At 42.4% G+C, this 20771-nt stretch overlaps 2 protein-coding genes across 4 annotated transcripts; one reads left to right on the top strand and one right to left on the bottom strand.

The window, feature by feature from the left end:
• Positions 1 to 316: 316 nt before the first annotated feature.
• Positions 317 to 5724, bottom strand: LOC106583104 (adaptin ear-binding coat-associated protein 2). Of its 3 annotated transcripts, none has more exons than XM_014166925.2 (8): positions 5510 to 5724; positions 3901 to 4001; positions 3648 to 3752; positions 3382 to 3463; positions 3153 to 3261; positions 2890 to 3031; positions 1809 to 1893; positions 317 to 1534 (listed from the first exon to the last, which is right to left on the bottom strand). In XM_014166925.2, exons 1-8 carry the CDS (start codon positions 5608 to 5610, stop codon positions 1495 to 1497), a joined length of 765 nt encoding a protein of 254 aa, XP_014022400.1. In that variant the 5' UTR covers positions 5611 to 5724; the 3' UTR covers positions 317 to 1494. The 3 variants fall into 3 exon arrangements, with proteins under 3 accessions (XP_014022400.1, XP_014022401.1, XP_014022402.1); XM_014166926.2 differs by lacking the exon at positions 5510 to 5724 and adding an exon at positions 4922 to 5024; XM_014166927.2 differs by lacking the exon at positions 5510 to 5724 and adding an exon at positions 4455 to 4696.
• Positions 5725 to 10131: 4407 nt separating this feature from the next.
• LOC106583105 (prolyl 3-hydroxylase 1) lies at positions 10132 to 20347 on the top strand. Its single transcript, XM_014166928.2, has 15 exons — positions 10132 to 10686; positions 11871 to 12023; positions 15647 to 15836; positions 15931 to 16062; positions 16213 to 16352; positions 16489 to 16578; positions 16676 to 16728; positions 16995 to 17116; positions 17216 to 17343; positions 17513 to 17608; positions 17871 to 18021; positions 18251 to 18368; positions 18580 to 18655; positions 18783 to 18923; positions 19121 to 20347. Exons 1-15 carry the CDS (start codon positions 10222 to 10224, stop codon positions 19739 to 19741), a joined length of 2676 nt encoding a protein of 891 aa, XP_014022403.2. The 5' UTR covers positions 10132 to 10221; the 3' UTR covers positions 19742 to 20347.
• Positions 20348 to 20771: the final 424 nt, after the last annotated feature.

Genomic DNA, 20771 nt, shown 5'->3' with positions numbered 1-20771 from the left:
AGATAAAAATGAATACTCACTCTACTCTCCCTGGCACCTTCTCCAAAGTAACCACTGTGACAGACAAGTTTTAGTCCAGGCAGTCTTGACACCTTAAGACAATCATAATCCTGAATTCTGGTGTCAGATGACACACTGGCATAGTTCCCTCTCTTGTTCACTGAAGCAAAACAGTTGTGGAGGCTTGTGTATGTCATACTTCAGACAAACACCAGTCATGAAGACCACGTCTAAAGTCAAACTAACTACGTGTTAAACAAGCTTACCACTGCTGCATTGCCTGTGTAGTGGGAATTAACCTGACAATGCAAACATAAAGGGAAGAACTGAACGACAAATGGTTTATTTACAGTAAAAAATGTTGCTTTACATTTTATATAGGTGATTTTGATTTGCGTAAGTCACTTGGAGCAAATATTTGTTGCAAATTAAAGCCAAAACCTCAATAACTCCCCCCATTCGCTGAAAATGCACTCCTAGGGTAAAATAAGGGATGACAAACAGAAACTCAACAAAAAGGACAGGAAAGGTTGCTAAAGATTTATGATATGTAAACAAATAACAAAAAAGACAAAACATCACACACATCTACCAGAATTCTACTTATCTGGTTAACTTCTAAAACACTGTCAATGTTGCCTTTCTCTGACCTACCTCCTCATATTTACCAAAATCCAAACAAGACATTGGTTTGATCTGGCTGCTATAGACATCAGACTGATAGGAACAGATACTATACTTTATCTTAACCAAGAGGCCAGTTTAAAGGAGGGTGTGGAGCAACATTGAAGCAGAGTCAACTCCCAACCTTGTGAAAAGACATACACCTGTCCTTCATATTCTCTCAAATAAAAGTGAAGGACACAAGGTATACTTGAACATAAAAAAGAAAACAAATCCTCACCCTCTCCAACACAAATAAAAAAGTAAGGCATACAAATATTAAAATGAACACCAAACGTTGGATGACTCAATGAGATGATGAATGATGCTGGCAAGAGTTAGTAGTATGAGGTGAAGGGTCAGAGATAAGGGGAAAGGTTGACAGCGAGATGTTGACATCCATATTTTTGTAAAAATTGAGAGACATTTTGAGGGATGGATATATAAAGATAATGAGCGGACCGCCACCTTAAGGTGTTATTAACATGGAATGCACATACTTTTCACCTGGTCAGAGTGACATCAAAATAGGTATCAATACTTCAACGACAAAATGAAGTGTCACTTCTGACTGCATAGTTCAAGTATCTAAAAATAGTAATATTGTCTTTGTGTCTACAAAGGATGTGCTGGTCAATCATTGACTTGATAGTTTGAATCTATACATCTAGTATGCAAAATGTGTAGGTAACGTACAGCATCATGTGTCAAGCAGCCTGTCAGTTGACAGAGCTCCCCCACCTCTCATTTCTGTTGCCACAATCATTCTGTCCAGGGAATGTAAGGAGCCTGAGTGTGTGAGAGAGTGTGTGTATGTGGTCCATTTCACAGCTAAAACTGCACCCATCCTTTAGCAGTGTCTTGACTGGAGCTGTGGAGAGGGGGAGATGCAGTGGATGATGAGGATAATGACAAATGTGAGAATGTCAATAACAACATGGATGGATGACAATAAAATGCTAATATAGACACCGCCATAATCACCAAACTGTTTAAAAGCTTCACTCAAGGTGATGAGAGACTTGAACCCATCAGGGATTTGAGCTAGTAACCCTGTGATCCCTAGTCAGTTTCCCTTGCCACAACACCATTCCGAAGGCCTGCCAACTTCTTTGTTCTAAACCATTAGCTCTTCTAAGACTGACCTGGCGCCAGCCGCTGTGAAGTCTCCCCACAGGTCTGCAGTAGGCTGGGCGGCAGGGACCCGGCCTCCGAAATCTAAAAGAGAAGCTGGTGGGGTAAAAACAAAGAGATGTGTCGTGGATGAATCAGAATTAGTTGGGTAACATAGATAATTAAGATGTTTTATTAGTATAATATGCTTATGTGAGATACTTGTCATTAGAAAGTGTCCTTTGGACTCTGGTATGTTTTAGTTGCATGTTTCCCTTAGCTGGGGCTCAGTCACTTGGGGCCCAGAGAGGGGCGAGGTCAGACTTGTCTTTTATATGTGAATGTGTCTTTATCTATTCTTGAACCATGTGAAGGGATGGCGTGATTAATGGGGAACCAATGACTTGTCTCCACAATGTCTGTGAGCAAGTCACTCCCTCCTTTTCTTTATTGTGGGGAGGTTTATGGTAGTGTCTGGGAATTGTGTGTCCTCTCTTAGATCTCACACTTATCCTGTGATAGTATATGGCCTAGAGGCTCACTCCCCCCAGTGAGCCTGTCCAGGAGTGGGGTCAAGAGGGGGTTTGCTTGAGATGGGAGTATCTAGAGTTGACAATTGATATATGCCATTGGATGAAATTGTGTTTTTGTTCTATGAAGTACCAGGGAGGGACGGTTCTAAGGGGACCAGATACTGGGCTATACAATGAACCCTGTTGACATAGCAATTACTGCCTGCTGTGTTTTATGGATATCTGTCATACAAAACTTAACCTTTGTGACCCATTCTATGTATCTGTGGTTTGTCAATGTACGTTGAAGGGGGTGTATCTTTGCTATAAAATATCTCTGTAGCCATTGTGTAATCACCTTATTCCATGGTTCATTCGAGAGAGTGCATTATTGAGGGTCAAAGAGGCTTTTGCAAAAGTATCTTAATTATTAAAGATGTAGTTAACTCAGACTGGTGTGTTTAACTCTCCTCATTTGGTAATGCAGAAATTAGCCCCCACAGATGATTTAGAATGCAGGGAGGTTATCCATGTTAAGCTGTGAAAGGGCAGTGATAATGGGACATTTTGATCATTGAGCTCTATAGCCTAAAGAGGTTACCTGTGTTGGAGTGTGTAGGTGGAGGTGATTGCTGGCCTCCAGGAGGTGATACAAGGACTGCACCCTTAGCCATTGGTGGAGGAAGGAGAAGGCCACTACCCATGGGCCGAGACTTGGTACCTGGATCCTTCTTCTTTATGTTCTAAGACAAAGAAAAATTATTACATTTTAAATGTCTTCCTCACTTTTTCTTCACATCCCATTTTGTTTCTCCTCTCCTTTCAACATGTTTCCCATCTATTTCTGTAACCTCAAATGCTCACCCCAATGCTGATCTTGATCGTCTGGCCCTCTTTAAAGCCTAGGTCCAGTTTGGGTGCTGTGCTCTGAGACGCTTCCTCTTTCGCCAGCTCACCTTCCTGTTTTACCCACCTGTAGAAAAGGACACAGAGATAGGTTTGATTTTATTTCATGCTCCAATGTGAAGATCTATATTGAAAATGGACATTGATACCAGACCAAAGAGAGGACAGGTATAAGAGGTTGACTCACTTGAAGTGGTCTTGAAGAGCCACATTGAAGTCAAAGGAGTCGCCACGATCAGCAAACCCCAGGCCGATAAATGCATGTCGTCCTATATAAAACAGAAGTGCATGAGAAGACAGATGTACAAGCATACTGTATTTAAATGACTAATCTGCAATTAACCTTCCATACCAGACTGTACTGTTTTCCGCAAAAAATATTTTCAGCATAGCATATCAGTTTGCATGGTGGTGTATTTCTGCTGCTGTCTTTCTGATGTGAAGGCACCTTACCACTGCCGTCCTCTATCCGCACCACAAAATATCTGCTGGAATCTGTGACTGCCTCCACCACACATCCAGGATACTGCTCCACTGGGGCCTGGGCAAACAACTCTCCTAAGAAATACAGAATTCAGTTTGCCTCAAAGTTGGATATGATGGTATGGATCAGAAGCAGACAAGGTGACAGCCAGTACAGACATGAGCGCAACAGCAGTACTGGCAGATGTAGCCATGACCGTCGGACATCTAGTAGTTAACCTACCTGAGTTTTTGTCCTCTAGCTTGATATAGGCAAGCTTTCCTATGGATATGATTTTCATCCTGCCGGTCCATGCTGGCTCATCCAGCTTCCAGTCAGCTGCTCTGAAAAACAAAGAGAAGCACCATACCTGCATGTCATGACTTCACTATGTTACAGGGCTATTGGGCCTACTACACAAAAACACATATTCAAACTGTGTAATTCAATAATTAGTGCAATCTCAAACTATGAAACAGAATTAGAGTCTTAGGCTAAATAAATAACATCACACTCTCACCCAGCAAATCAGGAGTATTTGTATATTTTTTGCTTGCCCGAAGAAGCATTCTTTTTTTTATTGGATATATAAGAGCATACAATTTACAATTATTGACATAAGTACAGATATATCCTTATTTCTCTTATTAGAAATAAGCCCATCAGACTACTAGAATGATTTTCATTTTGGTTGTGTACTTATATATATATATATATATAAAATTGTATTTTTTTTAACCTTTATTTAACTAGGCAAGTCAATTAAGAACAAATTCTTATTTACAATGACGGCCTACCCCGGACGACGCTGGGCCAATTGTGCACCGCCCCATGGGACTCCCAATCACGGCCGGATGTGATGAAGCCTGGATCTAGCTATAAAATAGTATTAGCTACATATCATTACATAAGAACCAGGATCGATTTTCATTAGATACACTTTTCCACTTTCCTCTGTAATGTTAACTAGCTATAGTACATAACCAAATACTTTTATAAATAAACGAAGATTGACACGACGGGCTGTGGTCTAACGGGAACAAATGAGTCATAGTGGGCAGAGCTAAGCACGCGCTAGCGAGGTCCTATCGGCGCGTTCTAGCAGGACATTTGCATATTTCCGTTAGGGAACGACTACAATGTGAAGTGCGCAATAACTTAGGGAAAGTCTACAAAACTTAGCCCACTCTGTTCGTAACTGGTTCTAGTTTTGGGAACAGAAAACTATATTGAAATCAAATGTTTAATCGATGAGAAAATGTACCGAATGTCGGCCAAAATCCATATATTTTCATCTTCTCCCATTGCCAGGCACTGGGCTTCCTCTCACTACCATATAGTGAGTGGAAACGCCAAGCGGATGCTTCACATTTATACATCCGGTGAAATATCTCTCTCATTGTTCTGTGACATGACTGTACCATGACTGACTGACTGAACGTTTGAGCCACCGTAGAATGTCCCGTGCCTCCTGCTAACGTTTCCTGTCAAATATTTGACACAGCAGATGTGTTTAGCATTGCACACCGCTTGAAAATAATGCTGACATGCCTATTTTAACTGTTATATCTTACCTAGCTAGCTCACCTGGCTAGCATTAGAAACTAGCTAGCAGCTAGAGAGCATAACAGTGCCACGTTATAACACATATTGAAAGGTAACTAGCTAAATTAATTGAGACGTTATCCCCAAATTAATCATCTTCTCGCCATGTTATGCATTTAATAACTGAATCATGTCAAGCTAGCGTTAGCTAGCAACAACCTTGATGGATCCTCTCCACTTCTTCAGGTTGACATTTGAGTAGTTAGTTTATTATCAAAGTGCGGACCGCAACAACAAAAAAACTCACCGATATCCACGGTTAGTGGCGCGGGGTGGGATCTTGTACACATGAACCTCTGGCTTTACACAGATCACTGACTCGTAACCGCTGTCGTCTGCCAGTGCCATTTTGGCAAGTTAAAAACTTCCAAACTTCTAACTGCCATGGGGGAGGGTGAACCAGTCTGCACTGTACAGCTCAAGAGCGACTCTTTTGGAGAGGATGATTACTACAGTAGCTTTCAAAGACCGACAATTTTTATGGTGCTTATGACACAAGCTACGTTTCCATCCAATAATTGGCGAAATATTTTCATGGCGAATACTCTAAAATCCGTATAAAAACAATATGCGAATTTTCACACCAGAGATGTGTTTCAATAAAAGTGGCTGCGTGATGACGTAATGCACATACAAATAGATTTTGCTGTTAAATTCCCATGTACCTAATAAAAAATACTAATTAAATGGGTTCTCATTGCATTTTCACCTCTACTGATGGTATTGGCACGTGTGCTCAAGCCAACAGCGCTATCTTGCGCACACTTGGCTAGAGCAGACGTATAGCCTACATGATGATATTATTATTATGGACAAAAGAGAGAGATTATTTTAATTGTCAAACGGCAGCCAAGCATCGATTATCATGTCACCAGAATAAGACCCTCGATATTTATTGGAAAGGCGCATCAAGCTCATCACCTTACACTTTCACCACCCTGGGATGTTCATTATAATTTATTTAATCTGTAGTTTAATATACTGAATGCTTTCCCAACGAGTCGTAGTGGGAGGACCACACAACATGTCATTGCGTGACTCCAAGTTTATTTCGATATGATGGTTATTGCCCCGAGATTTCTCGCATAATTAATTTTACCGACACAAAAAGATCCCACATTGTCTAACATATTTTGTTTTGTCATATGGAACGTTTGCCGAAAAAAGTTGTTTCCATCAGGCCTGTCATGCCATGTTTTTCCCACCCTTGTGTTAAGTTGGCTGGATGTGTTTTGGGTGGTAGACATTTCTAGATATACATGGGAAACTGTTGAGCGTGAAAAACCCAGCAGCGTTGCAGTTCTTGAGACACTCAAACCCGTGCGCCTGGCACCTACTACCATACCCCGTTCAAAGGCACTTTTGTCTTGCCCATTCACCCTCTGAATGGCACACATACACAATCCATGTCTCAATATTCTTATGGCTTAAAAATCCTTTAACTTGTCTCCTCCCCTTCATTTACACCGATTGAAGTGGCATCAATATGGGATCATAGTTTTCACCTGGATTCACATGGTCGTTCTATGTCATGGAAAGAGCAGGTGTTCCTAACGTTTTATACACTCAGTGTATACTTCAAAAAAACAATGTTTAACTGGTACCGGGCTACCTTCAGACGAGGCTTGTGAGGCTTGTGGGCACCCTGGAGCAAAACAACCAACATGTACGTGTTCGTGAGAGTCTCACCTTTGCAGAGATATTATCAGTGTGTAGCCCAAACGGTTCAGACAGGAAGTTGGCAGATTGGCAGTATCAACTTCAGAGTCCCATGATGCTCGTGGGGGTCATAGAATAATCATGTTCATGAGAGTCTCATCTTTCCATAGAGTGGTAATAAAAAAGTGTTAAACAAATCAAAATTTATTTTAGATTCTTCAAAGTAGCCACCTTTTGCCTTGATGACAGCTTTGCACACTCTTGGCAATGACTAGAATACAGTATATACAGTGCATTCGGAAAGTATTCAGACCCCTTGACTTTTTCCACATTTTGTTATGTTACAGCCTTATTCTAAAATGGATTAAATCATTTCCCCCCCTCACCAATCTACATACAATACCCCATAATGAGAAAGCAAAAACAGGTTTCTAGAAATGTTTGGAAAATATATTAAAAACAAAAAAATTAAATATCACAGTTACATAAGTATTCCGACCCTTTACTCAGTACTTTGTACTCAGTACTCAGGCTTCTTGGGTATGACGCTACAAGCTTAAGCTTGGCATACCTGTATTTGGGGAGTTTTTCCTAATTATTCTCTGCAGATCCTCTCAAGCTCTGTCAGGTTGGATGTGGAGCATTGCTGCACAGCTATTTTCAGGTCTCTTCAGAGATGTTCAATCGCATTCAAGTCCGGGCTCTGGCTGGGACACTCAAGGACATTCAGAGACTTGTCCCAAAGCCACTCCTGCGTTGATTTGGCTGTGGGCTTAGGGTCGTTGTCCTGTTGGAAGGTGAACCTTTGCGCTAGTCTGAGGTCCTGAGCGCTCTGGAGCAGGTTTTCATCAAGGATCTCTCTATACTTTGCTCCGTTCATCTCTCCCTCGATGCTGATTAGTATTCCAGTTCCTGCCGCTGAAAAACATCCCCACAGCATGATGCTGCCTCCACCATGCTTCACTGTAGAGATGGTGCCAGGTTTCCTCCAGACGTGATACTTGGCATTCAGGCCAAAGAGTTCAATCTTCTTTTCATCAGACCAGACACTTTTGTTTCTCATGATTTGAGAGTCCATTAGGTGCCTTTTGGCAAATTCCAGGCAGGCTGTCATGTGCCTTTTACTGAGGAGTGGCTTCTGTCTGGCCACTCTACCATAAAGGCCTGACTGGTGGAGTGCTGCAGAGATGGTTGTCCTTCTAGAAGGTTCTCTAATCTCCACAGAGGAACTCTAGAGCTCTGTCAGAGTGACCATCTGTCAGAGTGACCATCTGTTTCACCTGTCCTTGTGCTTGTCTCCACCTCCAGGTGTTGCTTATTATCCCCGGTGTATTTATCCCTGTGTTTCCTGTCTCTATGTGCCAGTTCGTCTTGCTTTGCCAAGTCAACCAGCATTTGTCCATGCTCCTTTTTTCCCCCAGTCTTTGTTTTTTTCCCAGTCCTCCTGGTTTTGACCCTTGGCTGTCCTGACGCCGACCCCGCCTGCCTGACCACTCTGCCTGTTCTGACCTCGAGACTGCCTATCGCCTGGTACTGTTTGGACTCTGACCTGGTTTATGAACTCTTGCCTGTCCCCGACCTGCCTTTTGCTTACCCCTTTTGTTATAATAAATATCAGAGCTCAACCATCTGCCTCCTGTGTCTGCATTTGGGTCTCGACTTGTGCCCTTATAGTACGAACTGGCCATGACAGACCCAGCATACTTGGACCAGCTCTGTCAAGTTGTCTCCCTGCAGGGAGCCACCATTGGGAGGCATGAGGAGCTACTGCGAGACCTTTTGGAAGGGCTTCGTTCCCTGACGGAACGCCAGGACCAAGGGTTCAAGAATGCCACATCTGAGACCTCCCAACCACCCAGTAACCTTTCTCCTACTAGTGGATTTGTCCAACCTACTCCGGCTCCCAGAGAACCCCGCTTTCCTCCTCCGGAGCGTTATGCAGGTGATCTTGGTACCTGCCTGACATGTTTTTGCTCTGACATGCACTGTCAACTGTGTGACCTTGTGTGCCTTTCCAAATCATGTCCAATCAATTGAATTTACCACAGGTGGACTCCAATCAAGTTGCAAAAACATCTCAAGTATAATCAATGGAAACAGGATGCACCTGAGCTCAATTTTGAGTGTCATAGCAGAGGGTCTGAATACTTATGTAAATAAGGAGGTTCTGTTTTTAATTTGTAATACATTTGTAAAAATGTCTAAAAACGTTTTTTGCTTTGTCATTATGGTGTATTGTGTGTAGATTGATGATGAAAAAAAAATGTATCCATTTTAGAATAAGGCTGTAACATAACAAAATGTGGAAAAAGTAAAGGGGTCTGAATAATTCCCGAATGCACTGTATATATGAAGTATGTAAAACAGTATGTAAACATAATTAAAGTGACCAGTTTTCAATGACTATGTACATAGGGCAGCAGTCTCTAAGGTGCAGGGTAGAGTACTGGGTGATATCTGGCTAGTAACACTGACTAAGGTTCAGGGCAGGGTACCCGGCGGAGCCTGGCTAGTGGTGTCTATTTAACAGTCTGGTGGCCTGGAGGTAGAAGCAGTTTTTCAGTCTCCCGGTCCCAGCTTTGATGCACTTGTACTGTGTCCGCCTTCTAGATGGTAGCGGGGTGAACAGGCCGTGGCTCAGGTGGCTGAGGTCCTTTCAGACACGGCCAGTGAGTCCTGGCCAGCAACATTCGGGATTCCCTAGTTAGCAAAAAAAAAAAAGACAGTACTAGTCAACATGCAGACAACAACGGATAAAGACAACAATTATACCTATCACTGGAGATATCAGGAGTCCTCTAGCTATAGAATGAAGCTTACTGTTGTGCTTACTTATGTGTCTCAGAGAAAATGGTCATGGTCTGACTCTAAAACCTTCCTAACACCTGCTGACCAAAATATGTTTTTTTAATACCACAGAGCTCTTGGTTGGTCTATTGTTAAATGGACTAGGCTATTTAGAGTGTGATAACATCTTAGAAAAAATATTTATGAGACACATTTTTGGGGGGATGTTATCATACTCAATAGAAAATTTAACAACTGAATATGACCTATATACTTATTGCTAATTTATATATTGGACCTTGATGTTGTCTGTCCGCCTGTGAGGAGAGAGTGAACTGGGCCACAGCGGCACTGTGCGTCCTGAGACGGTGGCGCACCTCACAGGGGCTGTTCGTCTCAGCGTCTCCCAGTTAACCCCACCCCCCGACAGAAGTTAGCAGGCCCCGAATAAACTTCCAGCTCACTTCTCTGCCGACGACTGCTCATTTCTACGTAGAGGTCCCATTTTCCAGAATGCTGTGGCGTTTAGTAGTAGCGATTTTAGGCGTTTGCCTCATCCCATATTGCCTTTCGGACGTGCAGCTCAGTAGTAATGTTATTCTGGAACCTTATGATCTGCTGTTCGACACGGCGGTGGAAGCCTACTACAAGGGGGACTGGATGACGGTCATTCTGAACATGGAGAGAGCGCTTCGGAACAAGGCTGCGATCCGCAGGGTGAAGGCGCACTGCCGGATAACTTGTGCCAACCAGAGCGCTTTCGGGGAGCCTTTATCCAGCATGGTTGTGCCAGTACCAGGCGCTGGCTCCGTGGAAGATCTTGGCTTTTTCCAGACAATTATGAAAAGGGCTGATTGTGTAAATACCTGCGAAAGTGAGAAAATTGGACCACCAACTATCCATAAAGTCACTGAAGATGTGGACCTTGAGTTTAAGAAAAGAACCCCCTACAATTATCTGCAAGTCGCATACTTCAAGGTATAAAAAGAGTTGACCATATAGGCCCTATAAAGTTATGCATTATACATTTTTATATCTTGCATAGGCTTGCAACAATGTATCTTCCACACAGACAGTATCCCATGTTGTGGAGTAAGATGCGCCTGCATCATATCTTATTCCACAACATGTTCATGTTGTTTGAATCTCTGTCGACCAGGTGCACATTTATCACACTTCCATGACAAAATAAGGGTAATGTCACTTTATTTTGTCCAATTTCATTCAAACTTCCCTCAAGCAATTCGTTAACTGTAGGCTACGTGCTCTGCTCAGCTTTCCCCAACTCCCCAGCCGGCCGTGCCACGTCTCTAGGTATAGTCTAGCTATGTAGACAGACCGCTTACGTTCTGGCGCTGGATTCTTCTCGATTTTTGGGGCTTGTCATCAAAAAGCGAAGCTACTCAGCAGCTTCTGCATGCTATATACGTTCCATCCAAGAGTTTCCTTAGCTATTGTTAGAATAGGCCTAAACCAAACTTAGTTTAAAAGTCTGTTTATAAACAGGTTACTACATTGTAGTAAGAGTAGCTAGTTAAATAAAGTAAATACATGCAACCTATAAGGCCTGCAGTTCCTGAGAGTTGCAGGTCATAAATTGTTTATCCATGTTGCCTATTTACTAATGCCAATAGATATGAGCAAAATATGTACTGATTTACAAACAGAAACACAAAAATCTGTAGAAGAGACACACAGTCCCTGGTGGTAGGCCACATTAATCACAGGAGGTTGGTGGCACCTTAATTGGGGAGGATGGGCTCGTGGTAATGACTGGAGCGGAATCAGTGGAATGGTATCAAGTACATCAAACACATGTTTTCAAAGTTTGATGACATTCCATTCGCTCTGTTCCAACCATTATTATATGCCATCCTCCTCTCAGCAGCCTCCACTGAGATTCGTGTATACTATAGTAAGCCTATAGGATAATGACTAGTTGCCTGAAACAGCATGCTGGTGATTGCAGCTCACACATTTGTTACATCATTCCAGGAGGTCCTGGCTCCTAGCCAGATGACAAAACACTTCTGAGACGTGGAGCATTTAGGGAAGCCTTTGGAGTCACAATGTGCTACTTCTCTTTGTTTGCTTGTTGTGTGAGAGTTATTCATATGATATTGTGTCATTGTTTTGTTGTACTATCTCTCTTACCTGTGTAGATCAACAAGCTGGATAAGGCTGTGGCAGCGGCAAACACGTTTTTCCTGGCCAACCCAGACCACATGGAGATGAAGCAGAACCTGGACTATTACAGGATGATGGCCGGAGTACAGCAGGAGGACTTCAAAGACCTGGAGGCTCGGCCGCACATGGTGAGACTGACACCACTCGTCCCTAGTAATGCACCCGTTATAACAGTAACAATACACCCGTTATAACAGTAACAATGCACCCGTTATAACAGTAACAATGCACCCGTTATAACAGTAACAATGCACCCGTTATAACATTAACAATGCACCCGTTATAACAGTAACAATGCACCCGTTATAACAGTAACAATATACCCGTTATGACAGTAACAATGCACCCGTTATAACAGTAACAATGCACCCGTTATAACAGTAACAATACACCCGTTATAACAGTAACAATACACCTGTTATAACCGTAACAATGCACCCGTTATAACAGTAACAATACACCTGTTATAACAGTAACAATGCACCCGTTATAACAGTAACAATGCACCCGTTATAACAGTAACAATGCACCCGTTATAGCAGTAACAATTTACCCGTTATGACAGTAACAATGCACCCGTTATGACAGTAACAATGCACCCGTTATAACAGTAACAATGCACCCGTTATAACAGTAACAATGCACCCGTTATAACAGTAACAATACACCCGTTATAACAGTAACAATGCACCCGTTATAACATTAACAATACACCCGTTATAACAGTAACAATGCACCCGTTATAACAGTAACAATGCACCCGTTATAACAGTAACAATACACCTGTTATAACAGTAACAATGCACCCGTTATAACAGTAACAATATACCCGTTATGACAGTAACAATGCACCCGTTATGACAGTAACAATGCACCCGTTATAACAGTAACAATGCACCCGTTATAACAGTAACAATACACCCGTTATAACAGTAACAATGCACCCGTTATAACAGTAACAATGCACCCGTTATAACAGTAACAATGCACCCGTTATAACAGTAACAATACACCCGTTATAACAGTAACAATGCACCCGTTATAACAGTAACAATGCACCCGTTATAACAGTAACAATGCATCCGTTATAACAGTAACAATATACCCGTTATAACAGTAACAATACACCCGTTATAACAGTAACAATGCACCCGTTATAACAGTAACAATGCACCCGTTATAACAGTAACAATGCACCCGTTATAACAGTAACAATACACCCGTTATAACAGTAACAATACACCTGTTATAACAGTAACAATGCATCCGTTATAACAGTAACAATATACCCGTTATGACAGTAACAATGCACCCGTTATGACAGTAACAATGCACCCGTTATAACAGTAACAATGCTCCCGTTATAACAGTAACAATGCACCCGTTATAACAGTAACAATGCACCCGTTATAACAGTCAGTAACAATGCACCCGTTATAACAGTAACAATGCACTTTATAACAGTAATTATGCAGCCGTTATAACAGTAACAATACACCCGTTATGACAGTAACAATGCACCTGTTATAACAGTAACAATGCACCCGTTATAACAGTAACAATGCATCCGTTATAACAGTAACAATGCACCTGTTATAACAGTAACAATGCACCCGTTATAACAGTAACAATGCACCCGTTATAACAGTAACAATGCACCCGTTATAACAGTAACAATGCACGCGTTATAACAGTAACAATACACCCGTTATAACAGTAACAATGCACCTGTTATAACAGTAACAATACACCCGTTATAACAGTAACAATGCACCCGTTATAACAGTAATTATGCACCCGTTATAACAGTAACAATGAACCCGTTATAACAGTAACAATACACCTGTTATAACAGTAACAATGCATCCGTTATAACAGTAACAATATACCCGTTATAACAGTAACAATGCACCCGTTATAACAGTAATTATGTACCCGTTATAACAGTAACAATACACCTGTTATAACAGTAACAATGCATCCGTTATAACAGTAACAATATACCCGTTATAACAGTAACAATGCACCCGTTATAACAGTAACAATGCACCCGTTATAACAGTAACAATACACCCGTTATAACAGTAACAATGCACCCGTTATAACAGTAACAATGCACCCGTTATAACAGTAACAATGAACCCGTTATGACAGTAACTAGGTACCAGTTATCCTAGTGACAATGTATCAGTTTTCCCAGTAACAATGCACCCGTTATAACAGTAACAATGCACCCGTTATAACAGTAACAATGCACCCGTTATAACAGTAACAATGCACCCGTTATAACAGTAATTATGCACCCGTTATGACAGTAACAATGCACCCGTTATAACAGTAACAATGCACCCGTTATAACAGTAACAATGCACCCGTTATAACAGTCACTAACAATGCACCCGTTATAACAGTAACAATGCACCCGTTATAACAGTAACAATTCACCTGTTATAACAGTAACAATACACCCGTTATAACAGTAACAATGCACCCGTTATAACAGTAATTATGCACCCGTTATAACAGTAACAATGCACCCGTTATGACAGTAACAATGCACCCGTTATAACAGTAACAATGCACCCGTTATAACAGTCAGTAACAATGCACCCGTTATAACAGTAACAATGCACCCGTTATAACAGTAATTATGCACCCGTTATGACAGTAACTATGCACCCGTTATGACAGTAACAATGCACCCGTTATAACAGTAACAATACACCCGTTATAACAGTAACAATACACCTGTTATAACAGTAACAATACACCCGTTATAACAGTAAAAATACACCTGTTATAACAGTAACAATGCACCCGTTATAACAGTAACAATGCACCCGTTATAACAGTAACAATGCACCCGTTATAACAGTAACAATGCACCCGTTATAACAGTAACAATGCACCCGTTATAACAGTAACAATGCACCCGTTATAACAGTCAGTAACAATGCACCCGTTATAACAGTAACAATACACCTGTTATAACAGTAACAATACACCCGTTATAACAGTAACAATGCACCCGTTATAAAAGTAATTATGCACCCGTTATAACAGTAACAATGCACCCGTTATGACAGTAACAATGCACCCGTTATAACAGTAACAATGCACCCGTTATAACAGTCAGTAACAATGCACCCGTTATAACAGTAATTATGCACCCGTTATAACAGTAACAATGCACCCGTTATAACAGTAACAATGCACCCGTTATAACAGTAACAATATACCCGTTATAACAGTCAGTAACAATGCACCCGTTATAACAGTAACAATGCACCCGTTATAACAGTAATTATGCACCCGTTATGACAGTAACAATGCACCCGTTATAACAGTAACAATGCACCCGTTATAACAGTAACAATACACCCGTTATGACAGTAACTAGGTACCAGTTATCCTAGTGACAATGTATCAGTTTTCCCAGTAACAATGCACCCGTTATAACAGTAACAATACACCCGTTATAACAGTAACAATGCACCCGTTATAACAGTAACAATACACCTGTTATCCTACTGACAATGTATCAGTTATCCCAGGAACAAAGGACCAGTTATATACCATTTAGAACAGTTAGAATCACACATAGTCAGACTGAAACCATTTACCCATTTGCCTACTTGGAAAGGGCAGGCATAGGGCACCGGAGAAGTAACAAGGGACCTAATTGGTACAAGGTTGGGGTAGGGTCTAGGATCTGCTGACTCCCTGCTCTGCTCTCTAATCTGTCTCCCAGGCAGAGTTCCTTGCAGGGAAGCGGTATTACAGCTCCGATTCGTTCGGTCTGGCCATCGACCACTTTGAGGCGGCAGTGGAGGAGTACTTCAGCGCGGACCAGGAGTGCCGGGCGCTCTGTGAAGGAGCTTACGTCTACGACGGGTACAACTACATGGAGTACAGTGCCGACTTGTTCCAGTCCATGACAGGTGAGATAGAGTGTTAAGACAGACTAAATCCCCAAACAACCCCAAACTAATGTTTTGGATAAAAGCGTAAATCCTGTACCCCTTTCTTTGTCAGACCACTACATGCAGATTCTGAACTGTAAGCAGAGATGTTCTGTGGAGCTAGCCTCCACCGCGGGAAAGGACAAGCCATTTGAGGATTTCCTCCCTTCCCACTTCAACTACCTACAGTTCTCCTACTACAGCAGTGAGTCTAAGTCCCTATTCACTGAAAGAATCAGGAGGATTTGCTGTCTGTCTGTATCTGATTGTGCCTGCCTCTCCTCTCATACCAGTCTCTTCTTATCCCTCTCTTTTTCCTTCTCTTCCTTACCCCCTTCCTTCCCCCCTCTCTCAGGTGAGAAGTATGAGCAGGCCATAGAGTGGGCTAAAACCTACTTGCTGTTCCACCCAGAGGAGGAGGTGATGAATCAGAACCTGGCTTACTACTCCGCTGTGCTGGGGGAGGACAAGGCTGCAGCCATATCCGCTAGACTGGTGTGTGCGCACACACACACACACACACACACACACACACACACACACACACACACACACACACACACACACACACACACACACACACACCTGTGCCCCATGCCTCCAACCCACTTTCCTCCATGTCTTCTCTCAGGTGGTGAAACAGCATATTCAGCAGTCCCTGTTGGAAAAGGAGCTACTCTACTTTGCTTATGAAGTGTTTGGAATCACTTTTGTTGATCCAGTAAGTTAACATGTCTCTTATCTTCGCTTGTGTCTCACTGTTTCTACTATCAAGTGGTTTTAGCATGTGATCTTACATCCTTTCCTTCCCTTTGCAGGATTCCTGGACCCCTGCAGACATCATGCCCCTCAAACTGAGAGAGAAGCAGAAGTATGAGAAATACACGTACAGACCAGTAGAGGCTGGTGGAGGGAGAAATTGGAGGACTCTCTCATTGTAATGGCTCGAATGGAAAATGATCAAACATACTGCTCCATTCATTCAATTCAAGCCATTACAATTATCCGTCCTCTAATTTAAAGTGACACCAGCATCCACTGGTACATAGTACATACATGTATGCTCTCAATTTCAGAATAGGATCTGCTCTCCAGTATGTTTGAACCTTTTAACCTGTTCATTGGTGCCCCCTGCAGGACAGAAAGGGAGACTGCGGCAAGGATCACTGAGGAGATTGGGAATCTGATGAAGGAGATTGAAACTCTGGTGGAGGAGAAGAACAAGGAGTCGACTGACATTGCCAAGATCGTACGAGAAGGTAGGGTTTTTAGAGCATGACATTTGGGAATGTCAGTGGACTGTGTCGAATACTCTGACGTGCACCTCTCTCTATATTCATTCCCTCTGTCCCTACCAGGTGGTCCTTTGTTGTTTGATGACATCAAGATTACTATGACGTCAAAGCAGCTGAATGGCTCTCAGAGGGTTCTACTGGATGGATTCATCTCGGAGGGCGAGTGCAGAGAGCTCACCCGCCTCTCCAATGTGAGTGGGAGTCAGGGCTAGTTAGTCTGTGTGATTGACAGTGTTTGTGTGTGTTTGACAGTGTTTATGTTGATTGTGTGTTAATGGAGGGTGTGTTTCTGATGGTCTGTGTGTTAAAACTGAATGCATGATTCTGTTATTGTGTGTGTTGACGCTGTGTGTTTGTCAGGCGGCTGCGCTGAAAGGTGATGGGTATCAAGGCCGCCCCTCCCCCCACTCCCCCAACGAGAGCTTCCAAGGAGTCACTGTCCTCAAGGCTATTAAGGTACATTACTGACCCTACACACTACAGCCCTGCTTACCAAACCATAACCCAAACACCACTAACCCAGCACTGCCAACTCTGACCCTAACCCAGTATGTTCAACTTCCCCCAACCCCAACCCCAGCTAGCTTCATTCCCTAGCCTCAGCTTTATCTCCAACCTATCTAAAGCTGAACCCCAGCCCAATGGCATCCATATACAGTTACCAGCGAGTTAGGGATAAGAAAGCACCTATTTCTGATGATCTTGTACTGTTCTATAGTTGGGACAGGAGGGAACTGTGCCCCTGAAGAGTGCCCGTCTGTTTTTTGACATGAGTGAGAAGGTGCGTGGGGTCCTGGAGTCGTACTTCCGTCTGGACTCTCCTCTCTACTTCTCCTACTCCCACCTGGTGTGCCGCTCCGCCATCGACGGTAAGAAAGTCAACTATGGTGGGCCTTCAGGGGACAGTATTGTGGCTGACTGCCAGAGAGAATGAGTTTAGGTCATTTTTGGAATTCACCACTATGGGAAAACAACATGTTCTATTTTCTTCAAGTTGTCTATATCAAATCCAGGTTGTCATTTAACCCACATTATTCACCTGCCTGTCTGAGTGTATAGACATACAGTAAGTTATTTTTCCATCTTCTGTCTGTACAGAGAAGCAGGATGACCGTGACGACCTGAGTCACCTGGTTCATGCAGACAACTGCCTGCTGGTCTCTGAGCTCAACGAGTGCATTAAAGAACCACCTGCATACACAAACAGGGACTATAGGTATACACACGCACGCACGCACGCACGCACGCACACACACACACACACACACACACACACACACACACACACACACACACACACACACACACACACACACACACACATGCATATGCTTATAACGTAGGTATCGGCAACATCTACTGCACCTGCAGGTATCATCATGCACCACTGTCTTTAAAACACTTATCTTGTTCCTGTTGTGTTTTAGCGCTATCCTCTATCTGAATGATGACTTTGAAGGAGGAGATTTCATTTTCACTGAACTGGATGCCAAAACGGTCACAGTAAGTGTCAATCAATGATGTGGATTTGAGTGGTGCAGAGTATAAACAGTTGTTTCGCCTTGATTTATTTTAAGGTATAAGTTAATTGAGCATATGATGACTGATATCTCTGGCCTGTGTTGTCCAGGCAGAGGTGCGTCCTCAGTGTGGTCGTGTGGTTGGGTTCGGTGCTGGGAATGAGAATCCTCACGGGGTAAGAGCGGTCACTAAGGGCCAGAGGTGTGCTGTGGCCCTGTGGTTCACCCTTGACCCCAAACATGAGGAGAAGGTAACATATCTATCAGTTAATTCATCTGGAATCGTGTATATCATGTCTTTCTTTCTATCATTCTATGTTGTGATGGGCTATTTTGTAATCTGAGGAAGAAAGGAAAGCTTTCCATTTATTGATTAATCTACATTTCATCAGTTTCCCTTGCTTCAGACTTACCTAATTTGTGTGTGTGTGTGTGTGTCTGTCTCCAGGACCGGATCCAAGCTCAAGAGATGCTGAAGATGTTCTCCTCTCCTATGGACACAGAGTTCACAGAGACAAAGACAGAGAGCTCACAACCACAGCTTACACCTCTTGACCAGTCTGCGCTTCTTGGTCAAGCTGAAACCCTAGTACAGGAGCGGGCATACCAACCAGATGACAAACCAGCAGAGAAGAAGCCTAAAGAACCAGCAGAAACAGTTCGTGAAAACCCATCTGATAAACCAGAGGATAAAAAGAATGAGAATCCGATAGAGAAGCACGCAGAAAAACTAATTGCAAAAAAGGGTAACAAAGCTAAGGTGAAAGAGCTGGTCAAAACTAAAGCCAAAGCAGCGGATGCATCAAAGAACAAAAAAGAGACGACTAAAGCAGGGGCTAAAGCAGGGGACAAAGTCAACGCTAAGACAGCAGACAAGGCTAAAGCAAAACCTTCAGCAAAAACAAACGTCAAACAGGCAGCAGACAAAACATACAAAAAAGAGCAGAAGCCAGCGACAAAAAAGACAGAGAAAATCCCTGTCAAAAAGGTTTCCAAGGACTCCAAAACTGACCTCAAAACTGACCTCAAATCATCCTCGGACTCACAGACAGACAAGGACGAGCTGTGAGACCAACAGCACCTGTGACTTTTATTCTGTGGTGTCTTTTTTTTCTACTGTTTCAATATATTTGTCAAGGTTTTCTCTGTGGGTGTGTTGGATACAGATTTGAGGTTGTTTGCTGTATTGTTTTGGATGTTGTTTGTCTGACCATTAATGGTGGTAAGGAACAAGGATAAGGTGTTGTAATGTAAGCCATACCGTAATACCAAGGGACTGCACTCACTCTGATGGCTGATCTCAACCAACCAATCAATCAATCAAATCAATCAATCAAATTAGATTTCTATAGTGCTTTTTCACAAATACATTTGTCACAAAGTGCTAAATTGTAACCACCTTTGAATACCTATCCCAGACTCATGTGAACAGATATATATATATATATATATACAGTACAAAATAGCACATTGAGAATCCCAATTATAATTTGGGATTCTCAATGTGCTATTTTGTACTGTTTTAAAATGTACTGTTCTTTGCCTCAGGAATTGGAAGATGTAATGTCCTCAATAACAACAAAAAAGCAGGAAAGAACAACAATTAACAAATGTGTCTGAATAGAGACTGATACCTGGATTCATGTGGATACACTAAATAAAAGTACAGTTTTTACATTGGTGTTGCTCTTTCATGTAATACCTCTAGAGAACACTAGGTGGCAGAGAGGAACTAGACTGGCATCTCATGTACATCACACATGGAATATGTACCCATTTTCCTTCTGAATATGTTGTAAGTATGGACCCTCAGGCTTTAACTGTCCGGTTACTACTGGAGAGCCTTAAATCACAGTTACAGTTTTGTGGAGGTCATCGAATTCCCAGGAGACCAAGTTGTATGAAAGCCTGTTCTGACTTTTCATATGTATTTATTTTTATTTAACTAGGCAATTCAGTTAAGAACAAATTCTTATTTATATTGACGGCCTGCCCCGGCCAAACCCTCCCCTAACCAGGATGACGCTGACCCAATTGATACAGATCGAACCAGGGTCTGTAGTGACGCCTCTAGCACTGAGATGCTGTGCCTTAGACCG

Source organism: Salmo salar, chromosome ssa22, assembly GCF_905237065.1.
Source record: "Salmo salar chromosome ssa22, Ssal_v3.1, whole genome shotgun sequence".
NCBI lineage: Eukaryota > Metazoa > Chordata > Actinopteri > Salmoniformes > Salmonidae > Salmo > Salmo salar.
Note: the sequence above shows the minus strand (reverse complement) of the source record. Positions and strands in the feature narration are given on the sequence as shown.